At 42.8% G+C, this 24,274-nt stretch overlaps 1 protein-coding gene across 2 annotated transcripts in view; it reads right to left on the bottom strand.

Annotated features, from left to right (window-relative positions):
• Nucleotides 1-24,274, bottom strand: part of ZZEF1 (zinc finger ZZ-type and EF-hand domain containing 1) — a 112,766-nt gene that overhangs the window by 9,259 nt on the left and 79,233 nt on the right. For both annotated transcript variants that reach the window (XM_014832622.3, XM_014832623.3), the window contains exons 40-52: nt 18,692-18,969; nt 18,149-18,323; nt 17,205-17,337; nt 12,791-12,990; nt 10,807-10,926; nt 9,252-9,443; nt 8,291-8,391; nt 6,660-6,795; nt 6,206-6,565; nt 4,507-4,650; nt 2,844-3,012; nt 2,586-2,684; nt 2,005-2,170 (exon numbers count right to left, since the gene is read on the bottom strand). In XM_014832622.3, coding sequence (XP_014688108.2) covers nt 2,005-2,170; nt 2,586-2,684; nt 2,844-3,012; nt 4,507-4,650; nt 6,206-6,565; nt 6,660-6,795; nt 8,291-8,391; nt 9,252-9,443; nt 10,807-10,926; nt 12,791-12,990; nt 17,205-17,337; nt 18,149-18,323; nt 18,692-18,969 — 2,273 coding nt within the window. The remainder of the gene's footprint in view (nt 1-2,004; nt 2,171-2,585; nt 2,685-2,843; nt 3,013-4,506; nt 4,651-6,205; nt 6,566-6,659; nt 6,796-8,290; nt 8,392-9,251; nt 9,444-10,806; nt 10,927-12,790; nt 12,991-17,204; nt 17,338-18,148; nt 18,324-18,691; nt 18,970-24,274) is intronic.

Below are 24,274 nucleotides of genomic sequence, written 5' to 3'. Positions count from 1 at the left end.
TAAACTATTACATGGACAAAGAGAATAGATTAATGGTTACCGGAGGAGAAGGAGGTTGGGGGGTGGGCATAAGGGGTGAAGGTGCACATTTATGTGGTGGCTGACAAATAATAACCTACAGCTGAAATTCCACGATGTTATAAACTATTAGGGCTCAATAAAATAAAATAAAATAAAATGAACAGATATTTTTCCAAAGAAGACATACAAATGGCCAACAGGTATATGAAAAGGTGGTCAACATCGCTAATCATCAGGGAACTGCAAATCAAAACCACAATGAGATATCACCTCACATCTGTTAGGATGGCTATTATCAAAAAAATGAGAGACACCAAATATAGATGGACCTGGGGGTATTATGTTAAGCGAAGTAAGCCAGACTGAGAAAGACAAACACCATATGACTTCACTCATATGTGGAAGATAAACACATGGACAAAGAGAACAGCTCAGTGGTTACCAGGGGAAAGGGGGGTGGGGGGTGGGCACAGGGGGTGAAGGGGAGCACTTATATGGGTACAGACAAGAAATAATGTACAACTGAAACTTCACAATGATGTAAACTATTATGAACTCAACTAAAAAAAAGCTTGAAGATAAAAAAAAGACAAGAGATAACAAATGCTGGCAAGGATGTGGAGAAAGGAGAGAACCTTGTGCACTACTGGTGGGAATGTAAACTGGTGCAGCCACTATGGAAAACAGTATGGAAGTTCCTCAAGAAATTAAAAATAGAACTACCATATGACCCAGCTATCTCACTTCTGGGTCTATGTCCAAAAGGAAACTAAATCACTATCTCAAAGAGATATCTGCATTCCCATGTTCATTGCAGGCAAGAAACGGAAACAACCTAAGTGTCAGTCATATACAATGGAATATTATTCAGTCACGAGAAAGAAGGAAATCTTGCCATTTCTGACAACGTGGATGAACCTGGAGGGCATTATGCCAAGTGAAATATGCTAGGCAGAGAAAGACAAATACAGCACGGTATCACTTATATGTGGAATCTAAAAAAAGAGTCAAACTCATAGAAATAGAGAGTTGAATGGTGGTTGCCAGGGGCCGGGGATAGGGGAAATGGGGAGAGGTTGGTAAAGGGTACAAACTTTCATTTATAAGATGAATAAGGTCTGAGGATCTAATATAGAACATGGCGACTACAGCTGATAATACTTCATTGTATAATTGAAATTTGCTTCGAGAGTAGAACTTAAGTGTTGTCATACATGCATAAAAAGTATGTGAGGTAATGGACGTGTTAATTAACTAGATTGTGGGAATCTTCACAATGTATACATTTATCAAATCATCACATTCTACACTTTATGTTACAATTTTATTTGTCAATCATATCTCAATAAAGCTGGAAAAAAATAAACAAATCAATTCTAAAATTTATATGGACAAGCAAAGTCAAAAATAGCCAAGATAACCTTGAAGATAAAGAATTAAGCTGAAGGATTGGTACTAGTAGATATATAAAGCTACAATATTTAAGACAGTGTGGTACTAGTACAAGAATAACCAAAAAGATCAATAGGACAAAAGAGACCAGAAAGAGATCCACGCTTATATACACGGACACCTTCTTTGTGACAAAGACAGCACTGGACAACGAAAAAGGGGCCTTTAGAGTCAAGTGGAGACTCGTGTGGCAAGAAACTAATCTTAACCCCTACACTTCCTATCATGCACTAAAATTCGTCCCATGTGGACTGTAGACGTAAATGTGAAAGAAAAAACAATTAAGCTTCTAGCAGATAACAGAGGAAATATCCTCATGACCTCAAAGGCAAGTAAGGCAAAAACTTCCTAAACAGGACAAGAAAAGCACTACCACAAAGGAAATGACCGATGACCTGGCAGACACCAAAATTAGAAACTTCTTTTCATCAAAGACACCACTAAGAGAGTGAAAAGGCAAGCCACAGAGTTGGGGAAGACATTCGCGATACAAATACCCAGCAAAAGACTCGCGTCCAGAAGGCAGCTTACCTGTGGGTGCAGCACCGCACCATCCGCAGAAGCAGGTGGATGGCTTTTAACCGCTGATGACCAGTCTGGCGACAGGCTACACCTACCAGCCATTCCCAAATTTTGGCCAACGGGAGGTGTGGCACAACTCTTTCTTCTGACAGCATCTGCTTCAAAATCTCGAATCCTGGCCAATCCCCACAAAACACAGATATCTTAAAAATATAATCTGCTCAAGTTTTAATAAATAGGATGAAACACCTGTGATCATTTACATTTTGCCTGAAATTATGCCTTTTGTAAAAGCAACATATGAACATTTTCAGTTCCTCCTTTCTGCAAAATGCCCCAGCAAATTCTAAGAGACAGCATCTTTTTTGGATCCTGACAGATGGCTTTTCTATCTGGCTGTTCAAGTTTACAACTAGCCAACGACAGCATATTTAAGAGTGACATGTGTGGGGTTTGTGAGACAAATTTGTGGAAGTCTTAAAGAAAGTATCAGCTTTGATTTTAACAAAGGTCAGTGATGTAATGGCACCTCCACCCACAGAGTACCCCTGGCAGGGAGGTCATGCGAACGGCAAGACCAGGGCGCGCACCTGTCTGGAAGCGCCCCAGGTGTCCGGCCGTCACAGTGAATCTGTAGCCCCACTCGGTGTTGCTCATGTCGGAGGTGAATCGGTAATACAGAGTGTCTCCTGGGTCACACAAGAATCAGAAACAGGTCAGGACATTGCAGCGAGAGGGAATGGCAAGTTGAGGTGCTTCTGATGAAATACATTAAACCCGGTTTTAAATCCTCCAACAATGTCCCTTCTCAGTATTAGAGTCTACATAACCAAGTACTTATTTGCTACCTGGAAGCTCAAAATCTTTCCATTTCTGCTGAGACCCACTGAAATTGTGCCGATCCTGCTGGAAGTCGCTGCTGCTGGACATGGCTAATTCGTCACAGCCTTCCTCTGTATTGCACTGCGAATCGAATTTGATTGAGAGGTAGATTGCACCCGGAATGTGAACTTTATCCTAGGGAGGGAAGCAGAGGACACTTCTCTCGTTACTGTTCACCGGGTAGTGGCTGAGGGCTTGCCTCACGCCTAGTCCTGCAGTTGAGACTGGGGATGTGAGAACGAGTAAGTGACGGCCCTGACCCCCAGGATCTCCCCCTCCAGCAGGGACGGGGAGCACGCAGACAGGCTGCAAACACGGTAGGAAAGACACTGCAGACGGGCACAGCGGGGCAGGCTTCACTTGAGCAGGAGGGGAGGGCGGGAGATTCCCAGTAAAGGGATGCTCAGGTCATTGTGAAGAAAGACAAGGACGGAGCAGCCTGTCAGGGAGGAAGGAACGGTCAGAGGCAAGGTGAGAGGGGCATGGGAGTCATGCAGGGTGCGTTTCAGGTAAAGGGAACAGTAGTGGAAAGTCTGCCACGCTCAGGGAATGGTAAGGAGCTTGATGTGTCTGTGGTAAAGGTGTGCACATATGCTAGGGAGGTGGGGACAGGGGTGATATGTGACCCTGGAGAGGCTGTCAGGGACAGATAGTGAATGCCTCATGTGCTAAAATGAGGTGTTTAGACTTTGGACAGCAGGGGGAGCCCTGGAAAAGCTGTAAGCAGGAGAAAGCCTTGGTTCAGTTTGTGCTGTGCAAGGATCGCTCGGACAGCTGGCGGCAGGAGGCCAGGGCTGGGGCAAGGCCAGCAGTGGGGACTAGAAAGGAGCAGCTAGAGGAACCCAGAGAAAGACAGGAGAGTCTGGCGGTGGTAGAGAAGACGAGGTGACCTCCTTTGAGGTAGAACTGGAAGCTCACTAGATGTGTCTATGTGGGGACAGGGGAGTGGCGACAGAGCCCAGGAACATGAGACAAGACGCTTCACAACAAAATCGCAGCTGAGCAACAACCAAGTTCTAGATTAGTTTCTCTGCCGTCCACCACTGTTGCTGTAGGGTGCTGTCCACTCATAAGCTTATGCCTTGCCAGCTCCAACATTTTGAAAAGGGCTAAAGACATGCAGGTGGCATTAAGTCAGTGAGAATAACTGAGGTCACTGCACTCCTGCCTCATCCAAACTCCTACCTCTCTCTGTCCAGGTACAAAGTTAAGGAGGGAAAAGATGAGGCTTTTCAGTTCTGGGTAATTAAACAAAGGGGCTGGCATCTCCAAGGTGTGGCCAGGTCATTAGGAGATAGAGTGAGGGTTGAACCCAGACCCACACTCAGACTCACTGCTGGAGGATGCCAAGGATTCACTCCAAGGAGCCTGCTGAAGGAAAAGTACACTCTCCTCCAGGGCCAAGCGGCCCACTGTTTTCTATGAAAACCAGGTCAGGAGAAGAGAAGACGTGGTGATACAGAATCCCTGGCTCAGGGAGGCTGACCGGAAGCACGTTCTTGACCAGGGCTGTCCAGAGGGGAAGAGCTGCTGAAGGAGCTGCTGAACTTCTTGCTACTCAGTAACCCCTGAGGGTTCTGCCAGCCATAGACCCTGAGGCTGGGCAAGTCCGGCTGACGCTGGTCTTACCTCAAAGTTGGTGTTGTTATTATATGGGTGTTTCGACTCCCTCACTTGCACCTCCATTCCTGGCTCCTCCATGAACTGGCAGGCAGCCAGGGCCATGGTCCCCAGCATGTTCTCTCGGCAGCCTTGGAGCACTTTCTGCAGGATCTGGTGGGACACAAGGCAGGGAACGTCAGGGGCTGCCAGTGGCAGGGCCATGGAGCTGATCCATCAGGAAGAAGGGAGGGTCTATTTCAACCCAAGACCCACCCAAAGGAGCTGGCATCATCCTGGACACTGACCCCATCCCCTAAAGCCAACCCTACCAGCCACCTCTCCCTGGAAGGGGCCCTTGCTGTAAACCACAGTCCTTTCAGAAGAATACCACTTCGAGGAGGTCTGAAAGACCAAGAGAACCAATCAGAGACGGTCATGGCCCCTGGAGAGTTCTGAGCCGAGCAGGGGGGTAGAAGTGCAGATCAACAATTACAGCACAATGGGATAAACGCCCAGAGTGAGTGCAGAATTAGGAGCTCCATGGGGCAAGAAGGGAGGAAGGACATATTCAAGAGAGGGACCAGCAGGGGCAAAAATGCTCCCTTCTGCCACCTTCAAATGAGAAATATAGCTCTGGCAAATGCGTAGAAATAAGGCTACAGCATCTCCAAGCCTGCGAGGGCTGGGAAATGACCTAGGGTACTTAGAAACTGGTGGTGTTCTTAGACGGGAAAATTAAGTATTAGAGGACAAATTCACTTCCTAACGAACCCTCAGGTGCTGCATGTTGTATTAAGTGGGTGAGGGTTAGATGGTGTGTGGGGTGATAAGGTTGAGAGGGATGAAAAAGAAGACAGCAAATGTCCTTAAGATTTCTGCACTTGGAAACTGGGAAGATGGTGACAAAACTTTCTGGTTCGGATGGAGAGAGTGCCCAGGGCTTGAGTTCTAGACCAGGACATTTTCTGCCACGTGGGATCTCCAGTCCTACGCAGCAGGAAATGGAAGAGATGGAAGGTTTGCTAACCAGCACTGCTTTAAAAGACCAAGTTGAAGATTTGATTTGAAAACACAACACAAAATAGCCTCCAACTATCAAACTGAAACTTAAAATTTGAGAATTGGACTTAAGAGAATGCACAGACACTGGTGAGACCCCAAGTTAGCCACCCAGAAGCTAGGAGCCTTAGACAAGCCTCCCAGGCTCGATTTCTTCACCAATAAAACTCTCCCAGGGTCACAACGCATCACAAGTGTAAATGCTGGCAGAGTGTCTGACCTGGGGTAGACATTCTAGAAACACTGACTTAAAACAGAAGATACACCTTCCTGGAAGGCCTCCTATATTACGAGAACAGAGTTGTAATTAACCCCGTCCCCTGGATTTTACATTATGTGAGACCGTAGGGGACATGAGAAGGGACAGGCTAGCCAGGAGAGTTAACTTATACGTGCGAAACCAAAAGGAAAATCTTTACAGAGGCAGGTTTCACTGGATCATTATTTCAAACACTCTAAGTACCAAGTGTGTCCTAGGCCATAAGTTTGGCTCCAGGAGGGTCCTAGAGTTCAACATGATCCTACTCAGCCTTTGTTGCATCCACATCTGTCACAGAGGTAAGCTCACTCCAGGAAGGCGCTCACTAGAGGAAGCCTGTTCCAATCCCGGAGCAGGGGGAAGGGACAGAGGAGAACAGTGAGTGCCCAGCTTGGCCTGCTTAATTACCTTCTCCCACTGGTGCTTTTCTTCCAGCTGCATGAACATATCCAAAATGTAGGTCATATGGGCAGGGCCACTTAGCTCCAGGATATCCTCGCTCACTGGCACATGCCCAGGCCACTCAGCAAGCAAGGATGCGAGCACGTGGCGGGCATACAGGACAGCTGTGGCCTCATTCACGCGGAAGAGGTAGTCTCGGACAGCCCTCTTGCTCTTGCAGTTCAGCTCCTTGTGCAGGAGGGCGGCGCTCTTGCTACGCCGCTGCTTGGCATAGCTCTGCTGCAGTTCACTCTCAGTGCTGGAGATGAGCTTCTGGGTAACAGGGTTTGATTCAGTAGTGGCCTGGTCACAGCGTGTGGGCCGGGACTGCAAACCCAAAGACCACCATTACAGAGGCCTGGCTTTCTCACAATGGGGTGGAGGGGGCAGACATTTTGTTTCCAAGGTGGAGGCAACATACCAGGCATGGTAAGATAATCATGTCTGTATCCACAGCTTTGGCGCTCTGCTCATCCATTCTCAGACTCCTGCTGGGCTGCCACCTCTGAGCCAGGGTCCGTATCCTTTCATCCGTGGTGAGCTCATCTCCATCAAACCTGAAGAGGAGCACAAAGTTGGGTACACATGCAAGAGTTTAACCTGCAATGAAACTTGTCGGAAACATTAATCAGAGTTATTTTCCTGCACTTTGCAATTACATTATTACTTCCCATATTTTGCAAACTAGAAGGTGTTCATTTATTCATGCATGCAGTTGTACACATATGCCCTTGTGGCAGAGAATGCAAGTTGTCCCTCAGGACCATTCTCCCTTTCTATCTTTTATTTTTATTTACTTATTTTTATTTTATTTATTCTTACTGAGCAAGATTTGCCCTGAGCTAATATCCGTGCCAATCTTCCTCTATTTTGTACGTGGGTCACTACCACAGCATGGCCGACAAGTGATGTAAGTCCACACCCAAGAACTGAACCTGGGCCGCCGAAGTAAAATGTGCCAAACTTATCCACTAGGACACAGAGCTGGCCTCCCTTTCTATCTTTTAGAAGTTCCATGAAGTTTTAACAAGAGACACAATCACTCAGCTAGAGACACGGTTCCCAGCTCTCCTTGCAGCTAGATGTAGTGATGCAACAAGGCTCCCGCCGAGGAGAATTGGGTGAGGTAATGTGTGCCACTTCCAGAGCCTACCCTCAAATGACTGGCTTAAGGATATGCTCCTTCCTCCTTTCCTCTAGGCTGGAACAGAGAGGTGAGGTGGGTGAGCCAGCTTTGACTCCACAGATGAGAACAAGACTCTTGGGGCTGCGGGGTCACTTTGTAGAGGAGAGCTGCCCTCTTACCCTGCATGGCTGCCTAGCTCTGCACTGTTCCATGAGAGAAAAAAAATTCCATCTGCCTCGACTCATGATATTTCTAAATTTCTTAGTTACAACAGCTTAGACTGTCCCCTAACTGATGCAACCCTGCTTCATCTCACAAAGGATTTAAGTCAATATATAAGGAATACATATGGGAAAACAGAAATACGGAGTAAAAAAATAAAGAAAAATTAAGGTGGAATTGGATATAAATTGGAATAGGAAGTCAAAACTAGGATATGGGGGACAGACGAGGAGATTAGTTGAAGATAGGTAAATTTAATGTGGCTCAAGAACTAGCTCAAACTTCCTGGCCACGAGAAAGGGAAGACTGTTAATTTTATAATAATCCTTGAGGAAAAAACATGAAAATAATGTACAGTGGTGAAAAAAACAAAAAAACCAACGCTTTTGACCAGAAAGTCGTGCTCTGCACTGTGTGCTCCCTTGGTGTCTGCCTCACTTTCTGCAGCCACAAGGAGTGGACTCTAAGAGGCAGACTGCAAATGTGAAGTTTCCAAAAGGAACACACAACCCGACTCAAAGACGATCCACGTGGTGTTGCACTGTCAGCCTCCCGATCACTTCATGAAGAACAACCAGTTCCACGTCTGCTTCCTGGTTTTTCAGGAGTTTTTATCCAGATCTCATTGGCAGGAGGCAAATACTGGCCTGCCTTCACTTGTCCTGTCACTCACCACACTTGAGCCACATCTAACTGCCCCTTACCTCTTCTGAACCTCCAGGAAGAAGGAATCGGTCCTTTTCATCTGCAGTTCGTATATGGCCCGGAGAATGTGCAGAGGGGCATTGAGGGCATCGTGGGCCATCTGAAGGTCACAGGGAAGAAGCAAAAGAGGGACAATTTAAAGTGTTTCAACACATTATTGACAATTTGAACTCAAAAGCGATAAAACGATTTTTTCTAAAGTTACCACAGGTTATAATTTAAGAACATCATATGGGTACTTAAAAATTTTAAGCACATAAAATTATAAGCCCTAAAACATGGATTGTAAAATCTGCATTACTGTTATAAATTCAAAGGAAAATATACAACACAGAAACACCAGAAGAAATATTATGCCAACAAAATGCAATGCTAACAGTCAATAATTGTCCCCCACATTGTATTCACTGCTAGCTTCTCTGCGGCTGCCTTGCACTCAAGTTTGACAACTGGACATAAATGTAAGTATTGTAATTTCTTTTGACTTTTTAAAAACTGTACTGGCTTTCCCGACATCCACCCCATAATCTCTGTTTACTCTTCATATGGTTAGGCCCTTTGAAGTCCAAGCCTTTGCCCATTTTCATATCATTCTGAGGAAGAGTGGATTATTCAGGGAAAGTCAGAGAGCATGTCTGAGAAACTGTGTGGAGGGCCTAACACTTGGGGTTTATTGACGGGCCTGGAAATTACATGCCAACTTTTACACGCATACCTGAATGTGCATTTTATGGGAGAAACGATCTGAAGCTTTTGGGTCCATGACCCCTAAATGTTGAGAACTGCTGCTAAAAGGGCTTTTCCATCCTTCTGGATCAATTCTGCACAATACAGACTGAGCCTTCAGGAACTGAATTTTCAGGACATCAGACTGAAGCATTTTCACATGGAGGCTCACACATGGTCTAAGCCATTCCTTAGAGTCCCTTTCTCAATCCACACCATGATCCAAGAACGTACCAAGAAACATATTCTGGTGGGCTCATCCAGGCTTTCGAGAGGGTCTAGCTTTTTCTGCTCTGGTTCACTGGGGCTGCTGACTGACTGTTCCACCTCCTCTTCTTGGTCCCCTCGCTCATCCAGCTCCAGGTCTCCGTGCTCGGCCAAAGTGCTGATCTCCTTTTTTGAGGAGTACAGCATGATGGACAAAATCTATACAGAAAGAAAATCAGGCCGGGCAGGACTGTGAGTGGTTAGTGGGTGAGAAGACGACACAGATCTTTACCCCTCAAAGTACAGAAAATATTGACCGAATTTTTCAAAAGACATCAGAATTCACAAAAAGAACGTAAAATTAGAAAAGAAACAGGAAAACATGTTCAATTGTATTTGTAATCATGGAAATGCACTAAAACTATGAGGGACCTTAGTGTTTATTAACTTTGCCAATGATAGTAGAAATTGATATTATCCTTTTAGAATGCATTTTGGTGAAATGCAAAAGCTATAAAAATGTTCATACTCTTTGACCCAGTAACTCATCTTTCAGGAGTAATGTAAAATACATAAAAAGTTGTATCATGATATGGTCAGTGAAGCAATAATAATGGCAAAAAACTGAAGATCACCTTCATGTATCATACACAGCCATTAAAAATGGTGATTGTGAAAACTACATGGCAACAAAAATGGTCACCACATGATCTCAGTTTATTTGATTCAACCATGCTTACTGTGATAAATCTAAATCTATATATGTAATACAGATACAGAGGAAAAAATTAGAGTAAGGAAATACATAAAATGCTGATGGTAGTAGTCATGCATAGGGGGTGAAATTTGGAGTTTTTCTTTCTTTTCTACTTATCAAATTCTTTGCAATGTGGTTCTATTATTTAAATAATAAAAAAATTTTAATTTAAAATATTTCCTAAGAGCTCAATGCTCTCCAGGTTATCCATTAATATGTTTCAGTATATTTTCCTTAAACCTAACCAAATCCTCTTGGGGCAACTAAGAGCTACTTCTCTGAGCTCAGCCTGCGTGACTGAGAACAGTCGACTCACCCCCAACTCCCACAGAGCAGCCTTTCCTGGACCTGAATCTGGCGCTTGGCACAGAAGCTCCACAGGGAACCACAGTACTTCCACTAAGAAAAACCCAAGGCCTATGGGGAATAGCAATAAACTGAAAATGATCGAGTAAAATCCCACATAAAATAAACGTAAGTGAGGACAAATTTAGAAACTGATTTTAGCTCACAGGAACTTTAAAGGGAAATAATAATTCAGGGGCACACTTTATTACCATGATATAATGATAAAACATGTGATCCACAAAATACTTCTCTTCTAATGTTCTGTAAACAAACATCAAATTCATTTTCCCTGGCAGAGGACAGGTGTCATAATCCCTATTTCCAAATGAGAAGACAGGTATAAGACACAGATCTGAAAACTGCACACACGGGAGTGTGCAGGGCAGAACGAGTTGTATCTTACTAACTGAGGAGTCTAACTCCCAGGCCAGTAAATCTGCACCGGAAGCAGTAGCAGGAACCACCCTCATCCCTTACTTCCAGGTCCCGGAGCAGCCACGTTTTACTGAAGCCAGTCCCTTTGCTGCACTTTTTCACCAGAAGCTTCAACAAATCAGTCTGAAGGAAGGTAGCATGGGTCTCTTCAAAACTGTGAGCCTGCCAAACAGAAAAAGAATGCAACTGCCTTAGCGGGAAGAAGGGTCACTCAGGGAGAAGCAAGCCTCTCTCAGAGCCCAGTCTCAGCTGGTGGCTCAAGTGCACCTTCTGGTGAAAATTCCAGAGTCAGCAGGAAGGATAAAACTCTGAACTTTCGCCATAATCCAAGTCTGTTCATTCACTCTCTAATTCATTCACTCAACAAATATTTCCAAAGCCTAGCATATTCTATCTGCTAAGTCCCACGCTAAGAATAAAGGTTTTACGTCCCTCTCCTGCTCTTTACCTTTCAAAAGCTTCCCACTGCTCTTCAGACTAAAATCCAAGTGCCCCATCACAGCTGACAAGGTCCTGCAGGCTCCCGGCCTGCTTCTCATCTCCCTCTTCCACGCTATCCTGAAGCCCTGGAGGTCTCCTTCTGCTCCCGGACAACCATGCCTGCTCCTCGCTCTGGAGCTGGCTACTCTCCCCGCATGCAACGCTCTACCCAGACTCCTCATCTACCACCTCAAATCCGACCTTCTCAGAAAGGCTTTTTCTGACTCAGGGTGGTTTTCCTTGCAGGCTCTCTGTTGTCTCTCTTGTAATTTAGACTGTAAGCTCTATGAGAACAGGGACCTTCTTTTTAGTTCAATACTACCTACTCAGTTCCATGTGGCACCTGGTGCTCAACAGATATGTACCAAACGAAAGATTCAAAGACAGAAATGGCCTCTGCCCTCAGAGAATTTATTTTCTCTTTCTCACTGTAATGCAAACAACTAAAACAAAAGCAGATTGTGATACATGCCATGAAATCAAGAAACAGCACATGTATGGTCTCAATTCTAAAGCTACAAACTCTCAGGGCAGGCAGAACTGAAATGCCATCTAGTCCAGTCTCCCTGTGGTGCTTAAGTCCCTCCATGGTCTCCTTGCCAGTGTTGCCAAAGTCAAGGAACAAGCAAACTTTTCTTTTCTTTCTTCTTCTTTTTTTTTTTTAAAGATTGGCACCTGGGCTAACAACTGTTGCCAATCTTCTTCTTTTTTTTTTTTAAGGATTGGCAGCTGGGCTAACAACTGATGCCAATCTTTTTTTTTTTTTTCCTGCTTTATCTCCCCAAACCCCCACTGTACACAGTTGTATATCTTAGTTGCAGGTCCTTCTAGTTGTGGGATGTGGGATGCCACCTCAACGTGGCCTGACGAGCGGTGCCATGTTCGCACCCAGGATCCGAACCCTGGGCCACCGCAGCAGAGCACGCAAACTTAACCACTCGGCCACGGAGCCGGCCCCGCAAACTTTTCAAATTAATCCTTCTTTCATGGCTAGTTCTGTTGGGAAGATCATCCTAAAAGTGATCCGTTCCTCCCCATCAATGCTCCTCAGGTAGCAGAAGAATCATGTTCCTCACAAGTTAAGGCTTCTCACCTCCACACCAACAATCACTCAGCTCTTTAACTCGTCTGCCTCCTCCCACCTCAACTGCCAAACCTATTGCTCACATATCCCATGGGATGCTAGCCCCCTTTATTGTTCTCTTCATCTTATCCTATGAAGAAGCAGAAGGAGCTGTGGTTCAGAGGGAAGCGAGAAACCATTCAGTCCATTTTTCTTCTCATCTTCCAAGGTTACGAGCCCATTAGATAGTAGTACCTGGTTCCAGGAAGCAGTACTGATAAAATACAGAGTACCAACTATTGGGAAAATTCAATGTTTCTTCCTTAAAGTTATCCTTGGCAACGCCCCAACCATTTCTAAAAATAATCAAGATCCCATGGTCAACCATCCATCGAACTCAGATGGCATTTCCTCCAAGTTAATTCTCTGCAGATGTTAAAACACAGCCAGATTCATTAGCAAATGGAAGAAGGTCACCATTACCTTTAGTGTTTTATATAACCCTTTGAGGGCCAGGGACAGCACCCAAGTTGCTTCCACTGCCTCGGAACAATGGCTGTCCATGCTGGTTTGCAGAAGGTGACTGGCGATAAAGGCAAAGTGCTGTGAGTATTGGCTCAGCTGGGTCTGAGAGCTGCCACATTCCTGTCCTCCTCCTTTCTGGACCAGTTGGTAGTCCTTCACTGAAGGGTGATGTCAGGCAGGAAGAGAAAGGCACAAAAAGTATAGTTAATGCTTCTTGCAGCTAAGTTTCTTCCCCAGAAATGTGCCTTACTGAAGCAAGAACTGCAGACGCCAAAAGACAAATCTCCCTGGCTTCAATCTTAGCCATTAGATGTAAGGCCAGTTTCTCTGTGAGCACAAAAATGATACTGGGCCACCTATCTACCAAGCAACTGAGGGAGGCAATTCCCATTCCTACTAATGTGCACAAGCAGGCTGTCTCTAAAGGTGTTAAAGGAAGTTCTTAGATACAGTGCACAAGAGACTTCCACTTCCAAACAACACTGAGTAAGAGGGATTGGCTTTACTCTCCTACCATAAACAACCACAACACCAAAAAAATACATGAAACCATGATTTGGAGGCATTGGGCAATAGGTAGAACAGGACTAAGATTCCTGAGAGAAAGGACGTAAACCAGGTGAGCCCTCCAATAGCCTTGGCTATCTGGAGATAATTTCCAGGCTGCAGAGCAGGGACTGGAAATCCAAGCAGAGTCCAGCAGTCTCGATGAATTGAGGAGAGAGAGCTCAGAGTTCAAGGGAAGCAAAGGCAGCTAGAGTTTATGGGGCAGACTATCACATACAAGGGAGATGCACAAAGAGAGAGAGGGTATGGGAGACCTCTCTAGATAGTCACAGAGGGTTCCTCATGAGTCTTTGGCTGAGTACTGATCTGCACAAATATGAAAGGAAACTATCTAGACATTAAACTATCTAGTTCTAGGAAATAAATACCAAAAAGCAGGGGACAGAACAGTTCTTGGAGCTCACACAGAGCTGGAACTATTTTGTCTTCCAACCAGTGAGAGTAGAAGTGTCTGGTGGGGGGCAAAATGACTATTTGAAGATGTAACAGTTGAAATTTTACCAAATTTGATGAAAACTATAAATCCACATATACAAGGAACTCAATAAACCTCCACGCGGAAGGAACATAAAGAAAACTATGCCAAGGCACATCATAATCAAAATGCTAAAAACCAGTGATTAAGAGAAAAATCTTAAAAGCAGCCAGAAAAAAAAGACACATTATGAAGAGTAACAAAGAATGACAGTAGAGTTTATGGCAGAAACTATGCAAGCCAGAAGAAAATGAATCAATATCTTTAAAGTATTCAAAGAAAAACTCCTCAGCCTAGAATTTTTCTACCCAGCAAAATTATCTCTCAAAAAATGAAATAAAAATAAATATTTCTTCAGTGTGATAGGACAAGCCAAAACAAAGATTTTGTAGCAGCAGAACTACACTACAAGAAATGTTAAGTGAAGTTTTTTTCAGGTCAAATAAAAATGATACCAGATGGAAATCTGAACCTGCACAAGGAATGAAGAGCACCAGAAATGGTAAATATAAAATAGTTTCCTATACTGTGAGGTTTATATGATGTAAAAGTAAAACGTGTGACAACAGCACAAAGGATCAGGGATAGAAATAGAAAATCTATAATGTTTCGTCCCTATATGTGAAGTAGTATAGTATTATTTGAAGACAAACTATGATGAGTAAAGGTGTATATTATAAACCATAAAGCAACCCATAAGAAATTATTTGAAAGTAGACTACTGTAAACCATAGAGCAACCACTAAAAAAATAGATACAGTTAAAAAGCCAATAGTGGAGTTAAAATAGAATCATTAAAAAAAATAAAAATAAAAACTCAATCCAAAAGAAGGCAGGAGAAGAGGGAAAAAGGAACAAACAATAGATGAGACAAACAGGAAACAAGCAAGAAGATAGTAGATTTAAATTCAACCATCTTGCTAAGTGCATTAAATGTAAATGGTTTAAACAACTCAATGAAAAGACAGGGATTTTCAGACTGGATTGAAAAAGAAGACTCCACTATGTGTTACCTACAAGAAATCCACTTTAAATGTAAAGGCACAGGCAGGTTAAAGTGAAAAGGACGGAAAAAGATGTATGATGCAAATGTTAGTAATAAAAAAAAAGCTAGAGAGAATACATAAATATTAAAGTAGATTTCAGAACAAGGAACATTATCATGGATAAAATAGGACATTTCATAATGAAATGAGAAATAAACACACGCACAGTTACAGTTGGAGACCTCAATACTCCTCTCTCAGTAATTGTTAGAAGTAGAGAGAAAATCAGTAAGAGCACAGAAGACTTGAACAACATTATCAACTGACTTGACCTAAACGACATCTATAGGAAACTCCACTAAACAACATAGTATATGCATTCTCTTCAAGCACACACAGAACCTTCATCAAAACAGACCACATTTGGATCATAAAAATAAGTCTCAATAACCTTAATATGATTGAAATAATTCAAAGTATGTTCTCTGACCACAAGAAAATTAAACATGAAATCAATAACAGAAAGATATCTGGAATATCCTCCAAATATTTGGCTACTAAAAAACAAACTTTTGGGGCTGGCCCCGTGGCCGAGTGGTTAAGTTCACATGCTCTGCTGCAGGCGGCCCAGTGCTTCGTTGGTTTGAATCCTGGGCGCGGACATGGCACTGCTCATCAAGCCACGCTGAGGGAGCGTCCCACATGCCACAACTAGAAGGACCCACAACGAAGAATATACAACTATGTACTGGGGAGCTTTGGGGAGAAAAAGGAAAAAAATAAATCTTTAAAAAAGAAGACCAAACTTTTAAGAATCCACAGAGCAAAGAAGAAATCACAAGATAAAGTAGAAAATATTCTGATGAATGAAAATGATAATACAACATATCAAAAATTATGGATGCAGCTAAAACCATACCTAGAGGGAAATTCATAGCATTAACATACCACCATTAGCAAAGAAGAAAGTTCTCAAATCAGTAATTTAGACTTCTACCTTAAGGAATCAGAAAAAGAAAAGAGTAAATTAAATAAAAAGCAAGAAGAAATAAGGAAATTAATAATGATAAAGGTAGAAGTCAATGAAACAGAAAACAGAGAAATACAAAGAAAAATCAATGAAACCAAAAGCTGGTCCTTTGAAGAAACAATAAATTGATAAATCTCTGGCTAGACAGTCTAGGAAACAAAAAAGAGAAGGCACAAATTACCAAAATCAAGAATGAGAGAAGGCAGCTGATACCCAACGCCAAATTGAGAGGAATTAAAGACAAATTTTATAAGAACTAAATTTATTCCCTAAATAAATGAAGAGATATGCCATACTCATGGGTCAAAAGACTCAATATTGTAAAGCTGTCAGTTCTCCCCAAATGGATCTACAGATTCAATGCAATCCCAATCAAAATCTCAGCAGGTTCCTTAATAGATACTGACAAGCTGATTCAAAATTTTATACCTTTCTGCAAAGGAAACAGAATAGCCAAAACAATTCTGAAAAGCAATAACAAAGCTTAAGGACCTGATTTTAAGATTTAGTATAAATCTATAACAGTTAAGACAGTGTAGTATTTGAGTAAGGACAGATATATAGATTAATGGAACATAACAGAATCCATAAATGGAAACACACATATGTGGGTCAATTTTCAACAAAGGTGCCAAGATAATTCAATGGAGAAAGAATAGTCTGTTCAATAAGTGGTCCTACAACAAGTGGATATTCATATACACATGTAAAAAAAGAACCTTGATCTTTACCAAGCACCACACACAAAAACAGCACAGACAGTGTCTAATGCTGAAGCTGAATGAGAAAGCAGATTGGTTCAGGAGCAGAACGGCGCAAATAATGGTTTGATACTCCTGATTGTTTGGGGTTTGGCAAATTAAGCCAAAAGGGCATTTACAATGTACTTTCACTGTTTTATTAATGAAACAAAATGGAAGGTGACATGAATGCCAATACAATTATTTGAAGTTATTTTACATTCATGTAGCCACCTGACTCCATATGTTTAAATTATCCATTAGAAAACAAATGAAACCAGCAAATGCAGAAATTAAATGTTCAGAACCTAAACATCTGGCCAACCAAAAAATCATATACACAACCATATACAGAACCACACACACAAAATAAAAGCATGGCAAGAGTCTTCAGAATTATCCCAATTCAACCACATCAATTCAGAGATGAGGAAAAAGAAGCTCAGGGAGCTATAAGTTGCTTTTAAAATTATTATACACAGAGGCAAGAACCAAGGTATCTTCATTGATTTTAGGGTATGCAGAGATTAGGGACCTTTCTCCCATTCTTAGAAAAAACAATTATGCTTGAGACCTGTTTTCCTTTTCCGGGTTTTGACATCGACGACCACAGCCCTGTTCTTCTCAGTGAAGTGCTTCAGGATGATCACATTATGTGGTTCATTGGCATTATCCATATAAACACAGCGGGTCCCCACACAGAGGACCTAGAGCATGACACAGACAGACAGAAAAGGTAAGTCAATAGCACAACGAGACAGGAAAGAGCACCTAATTAGACACAAGCCCCGTCCCTTCTGCTTGTGCCCCAGACTGCAACAAGCACTCAAGGATAGGGTTCTTCTCATCTCTAAGTCCAGGGCCTGGCACGGGCCTGGCACAGACTGGTTTAGGTGCTTGCTAAAGGATGAAGCCATGTTTTCACAGTCCTCCTTGTCCCAATCAGTTGAAAGGCATGGAGATTAGAAACGAGATCAAGATGAATGTCAAAGTGAAAAAGAATTGTACTGTGAAGGTCTTCGTAATTTATTGCAGTTACATATTATTCAAAGCCAACTACTAGCTAATAAAATAAATTACATGGCTAAACTGTTGAAAATGCAAGTTGAGGGGCCAGCCTGGTGGCATAGTGGTTAAGTTCGTGTGCTCCACTTTGGTGGCCAGGGGTTCACAGGTTCAGATCCCAGGCACGGACCTACGTACCACTCATCAAGCCATGCTGTGGTGGCATCCCACATACAAGACAGAGGAAGATTGACATAGATGTTAGCTCAGTGACAATCTTCCTCAAGCAAAAGAGAAAGACTGGCAACAGATGTTAGCTCAGGGCCAATCTTCCTCACCAAATTAAAAAAAAAGCAAGTTGAAGAAACCATCTCATAATCTTGAAAATATATCAATACTGTAAAAGCCAATTATCTAAGTGAAGAAAATAAACTTCCAAAGATATATGCTATAGAGGCTTTCATGTGTGTGAGGAAGATCAGAGGGGGAGGTCAGGCCTTCAGATTGATGTACCTGGGGGAAGCCGACCAGCACCAGCAGGGTGAAGATGTTGGTATGCTTCAGCTGGAAAGGCAGCTGCTTGATGCAGTGGTCTGTGAAGGTGGCAATGACATCACGCCACAGTGGGGCACCGTTGAGTGACCGCAGGATCTCCGCCATGGAGCATGCCCAGTCCAAGCCCACCCGGCTGGAAGGCAAGAGCTCCATTAGGTGGCTGTGCACAGGCTCCAAACTCAACTCATCAGAGCTCGCTACACTCCAAGGCAGACCCAGAGGCATGCCAAAGAGCCGTGCGTTAATTAGCTTAAAAACACTGGAATGAGGCTTTTCATATAACGGCAAGTGGAAAAAAAATCAAGATGTTACTTATATACTCAGTCTACAACTATGTCTTTAAAAATATATACATTTTTAAAATGTTGGTTGACAGCATTTCTAATATAACTAATTCTATTCTCACAAAAAATTCCCTGACAGCAGCACTGAAATCAGTCAATAGTCAGACCTCTGACTTGCAGAAATGAACACCAAGGTGGGGTAGAGTGTGGTGGCTACCTGTCCAGACACACAGCTCCCAGGCTAAAAAGCAGGTGGGTGGTCTTCCAGCCATCTGGCATGATGGAACTGTCCCCTGCCGCAAACAGGTTATGTTTGGCTGAGAGGACCTTGATCACCGCGGCATCCACCTCTGCTGGTGAAAGGCGGATGATTAACTGGCCGAGAAGACCCAGGGTGAGGTGGTAGGTTTCATTCAGGTGGCCTGCGTTTGAGATGACAACCTGAAACATGAGTGGGAGGACGTGCTCCAGGTCTATCAGGGGGACTGTGGGACCCTGCAAGGGAAGGAGAGAAATCTGCTCAATACAAAGTCCATGTGACCACACCAGCTAAAGACTCCACCCCTTCACGTCTAGTTTACAATTAGCCTAGTGCCAGAGGAATTGTGCAGCAGCTTTCATGAAGGGCTTGTGTACAATCAATTGTAAAATAAATATTCTCAGCTATGACCTTACAAGCCTACTTCTAATTTTCCTTCACCATGAGAAATAAACTCAGTTTTTTGTCCTGACATGTCATTGTAAAAGAATTCAACTAATCTGGAAATATACAAGAGTTAAGGCTCCCCGTAATCTACTTCCTCTCAAGACCAGGAGATAACAATTGTGAACAGTTTGATGAACAGTCTTTCAACTTTTTTCTATGCATATTGACATATATGTAAAATAAATTTAAAATTAAACATTTTTGTTTCTTTAAATGCTGTCCTGCAACTTACTTTTTTCTATTAATATGCCATTTCTCAAACCAATAAAAACAGAGCTCCTCAATCATCCAAATGGTTGCACACTATAGCATTTTATAGTTAAAACATAACTGACTTCATGGCTCCCCTATTGCTGGACACTTCCTTTGTTTCTAATTCTTCATTATTATAAACACCTTTTAGATAAACAGCCTGGTACATTCATCTCTATACATTTATACCACTTGTTATTTTCTATAAGCAAGAAATGCCCAAATCTGGAGAGAATATTTAAAAACTTTGTAGTTATCTCAGTGTGATTCCAGAGGTCACTAAATCTATAATACAAAAACAAAGCAATTAAAGAAAAAAAGTTTTTGAAAATAGGGGCTGGCCCCATGGCCGAGTGGTTAAGTTCGCACGCTCCACTGCAGGCGGCCCAGTGTTTCGTTGGTTCGAATCCTGGGTGCGGACATGGCACTGCTCATCAAACCACGCTGAGGCAGCGTCCCACATACCACAACTAGAAGAACCCACAACGAGAAATATACAACTATGTACTGGGGGGCTTTGGGGAGAAAAAGGAAAAAATAAAATCTTTAAAAAAAAAAAAAAGTTTTTGAAAATAAAAAATGATTCTCAAGAATGCATCCTCCTGGAGGCGCAGCCTAATATGGGGTGTCAGTGTCCAAGAAAAATGAGGAGGCTGTCCATGCAGGGGGCTGGTCCTGTGTGGGGTGTGGGAACCCGAGCAGGATGAGAAGTGTTTCCATGGACGGGTGGCCTGGCAGGGGTGTCAGCATGAGTGGGGCAAGGAAGGCATCCATGCAGGGGAATGGTCAGCCATGGGACTCAAGCTTGAGCTCTCAGAGGGGTGAGGAGGGCATCTATATGGAAGGGCAGCCTGATGTGGGGTGTTGGAGCCGAGGCGGTGAGGTGAGGGCGTCCAGGTAGGGAGCTCAGCCTGGCACAGGGAATCACACAGAGTTCTAGTAGCACAAGGAGATTGCTGCCACAGAGTAGCAGCCTGCAGTGGGTGAGGGTGACTCAAGGCAAGGGGGCGACCTGATACAGGAAGAAACACACAAGTGTAGTGAGGAGGCATCCAAGTTGGGGACGGCCCAGCAAACAGTGTCAAGAGTCCAAGCAGGGAGAGGAGGTCACCCACAGAAGAAAAAGAATGGCGGCAGAAATGCAAGATTGATCATTATTAAGGATAATGGGATCCAGGTTTCTCACTGTTAAAGACAGGAGTTATAAATATAAAAAAGGAGAAAACTAGAATAAGCCTGTGGTTCTAGATGGGAATTGGAGGGATTGGTATGAACTCATGATTCACTCACTTTTTCACTCTTTCTAAATCAGGGTTTCTCAACCTCAGCACTACTGACATTTGGTTCTGATAATTCTTGTGTGTGTGTTGTGGGGGGCGGGGAGTCACATGGGGGCGGTACCTGAGCATTTAAGATGTTTAATGGCATCCTTGGCTTATACACACTAGATGCCAGTAGTATACCCCCAACTGTGACAACTAAAAATGTCTCCAGACATTGCCAAATGTCCCCCTGAGGGGAGGGGAGAGAGCCTCCAGTTTGAGAACCACTGTTCTAAATATTCAAATAAATAGGAAGATGAAGCGTGCACACACAGACAGACACACATACACACACACACCCTAGCTCTGTCCACTGAGAGCGCCTGGTTGGGGTGACACCCTGTTAGTAATGAGCCTATCTAGTGCCCAAACCTCAGTTTCTACTAAAAGGAACAAGTTCAGCTTAGAGAAATGACTGACTCCAGGCCTAGGGAAGGGAGAATGTGAGGAGAGCATGAAATATTTTGTGTCAGAAAAGAGGAAATGTTCAAAAAAACTATGGGAGTATGTCAAAAGGACACAGAAGACAGCCTGAATGGGCTCCCATTGGCCAAATCCAGGTCAACTTAAGCATCAAAATAAGAAGAATAATGGGCTATAAATGATGAATTAAACAGGAAGTCGTGTACCCATAATGATATAACTAAATGAATAAATTGCCAGTTTGATGAAAATTTGCATAGCTTCAAAGACTCTCCCCACTAAATAATTACTAATAACACAGGGGAAAGATCAACTTTACGGTGGAGAAGGCTAGCTGACACCACTTAATCAAGTGATCAAAGTGAACATGATCAGTAATGAAACAAATCAAAATTGGGTTCCACCTGATAGGCTGCAATGTGAATCTGTGACACTCCTGCAAAAGATACAAAACCTGAATCTACTCCTGAGGATACACCCACCAAACCCAAAGAGGACATTCCACAAAACAGCTGGCCTGTAACCTTCAAAAGTGTCAAGGTCATGAAAGTTAAGAAAGTGCTGATAAACTGCTTAAGACTGGAGGAGAGTAAAGAGACATGATAACAAAACGCTTCATATTAATTCCAATCCTCTTGCTATAAAACATTTTTGGAGCACTCTGGGAATGTAAATTGGTATAATTTTCGTGGAAAAATTGTTTGGCAGGCCAAGCTTGGCTTCATTCATGTGTTTACTTGAAAACAGGTACAAGCATGATCATGGCACTACTACGACGTGGAATAGCTCCAAACTGGAAATTTCCCAAAGGCCCAATAATCGTAAAATGAATTTTAAAATTAGGCTATATTCACACAATAGAATTCTAGATAACAATGAGAATGAATAAGCAAAACTATTCACAGCAACATGATGCATCTCACAAACACAATGTTGAGTGAAAGCAGCTAGACACAAAAGGAGTACACAGTGACTTACTCCATCTATAAAAAGTTTAAAAACAGGCAAAACTAATCTATGGTGATAGAGGTCTTTTTATTATTGGGTTGTCAGAGTTGTTTATATATTCCAGATACAAGTCAATCTAGGTACTTCTTACACTAAAATAAATCTAATAACTTGCCTTCCAAAGAGTGTTAAAAAAGAAAAGATTGTCAGGGGTCAAACCTCAATAGAGAGAGCAAGAACAGAAGAGACACTGCTAAAAATCAAAGAGGTGATTCAAAAAACTACTTAAGGAATTCTCTCCGAACAAAAGACAAAGATGAAAAGTATGACCAAACTGAAGAGAAGACGGAGGGTATATCTAGGAGAGTCACTATGCACTCCAGAAAATGAGAATGGGGTGGGAAGAAGCAAACGAACAAGAGAAGAGCAATGCCTCAGCTCAAGTAAAAATTGAGTTTTTATCAAAAAAGCAAACAGGATGCAGGGAAGGAACACAGAAGGGGAATTCTATTTTGACATGGTCTGATGAATGTCTGAATTCTAAGGATAAAGGGAAAACTTTTAGATAAAAAAAATCATTCTTAACATTGGACTTTTTCTTTTCTCTCTTTGATTTATTTTTGTGAGAAAGATTGGCCCTGAGCTAACATCTGTTACCAATCTTCCTCCTTTTGCTTGAGGAAGATTGTTGCTGAGCTGACACCTGTGCCAATTTTCCTCTATTTTATGTGGGACGCCATCACAGCATGGCTTGAGGAGCAGCGCTAGGTCCATGCCCAGGATCTGAACCTGTGAACCCCGAGCTGCTGAAGCAGAGCACGTGAACTTAACCACTACACCACGGGGCTGGCCCAATACTGGACTTTTTATCAGTAACTCTAGGTTGCAGAAGCTCATTAAGCAACATTTACAGAGTTCTGAAGGAAAAAGACTGTGTTACTATAATTGTGCTCCCAAAATATCTCCATGGGTGAAAGGAAAAGACAGACATGCAGCCTTTCTTAATATCTGAGGAAGTATTCTAGCACAACAAAAAATGAATTAGAATAAGCAATTCAAGAGGAAAACAGTAATCAACAGACAATAATGTGCAATCAAAACAGTAGCCATCAACAATTAATTACAACGTGGTTCTGACATTCTAAAGAAAGTAATTTTAAGAGAGGTAAAATCTAAACACAATAAAAAAATGCTAAACCAACCAGCCAACCAAACCATCTGGAGCTGAAATTACAGATAATTTGAACACTTGGGATACGCTGAGGGAAAAAGAAGTGTGAGAAAGGTCTCATCTTGTTTGGAAGAAAAAGCAAAGGTTAAATTGTTAGTTGACAGAGAAATACAGATTGAAATAAGTGGACAAAATTTAACTACAACCACAACTATGATCAGACTTAGTAAACCATTAAAAAAAAAAGGAAAAGAACTTGGGAAGGGGGCAGGAAAAAATGTGTACTGGAGCTGGGCTGGGGTGGGGCATGGGGAGAACCACGGTTGACTGGCACAAAGCAATTAATTAGCTCATCTCATAAGAAGTAAGCTAACTGACTACAACACAAATGCTTACAACACAGTGAGACCAAGTTAGGAAAAGGTCACTCTTACAGTGAAACTGGTAAAATCAACACAAAAAAGATGAGAGTAGCCAACTGCAGAAGGGCCCCAACTTAAGAGATGGTTTCTCAATGTGCTGCCCAGTAAGATGTGGAAAAGATTAGTGTTGGGGAGGGAAGGCAAAGGCCAAATGGTGACTGCTCTGTGCAAGCCCGCGGGTGCTGATTTCAGAGGCACAATAACAGCTACCCAGACAGACCTGTTGCTGCGTGAGGCCAATTCATCCAGCTTCATGGAAACGCATCTTCGCAATATCCTATTCTCCTAGTTCCAGTTCCACACGCATCAGACAACCTCCTGAACTACAATGTGGTCTTCAGGATGGATTTACACACCAAAAGGGAATACATATTCATTTTCCTGCCAGACACAAACCTCTGCGAGTTGTGACCGATTTATAAATCAGTCCAGAGTCCTATGCAAGAGGTGATTCCCCTGAGACTATGCATCTGTGGTCAAACTGCTAAAAAAAGTCCTTGGATCCAGAGACCTGAGGACCAAATGCTGGGTTCTGGGGACACTTCTCCTTCCCCAC

This window comes from Equus asinus, chromosome 13, assembly GCF_041296235.1.
Source record: "Equus asinus isolate D_3611 breed Donkey chromosome 13, EquAss-T2T_v2, whole genome shotgun sequence".
NCBI lineage: Eukaryota > Metazoa > Chordata > Mammalia > Perissodactyla > Equidae > Equus > Equus asinus.
The sequence above is the reverse complement of the archived record's forward strand: the minus strand, read 5'-3'. Positions and strand labels throughout refer to the sequence as shown.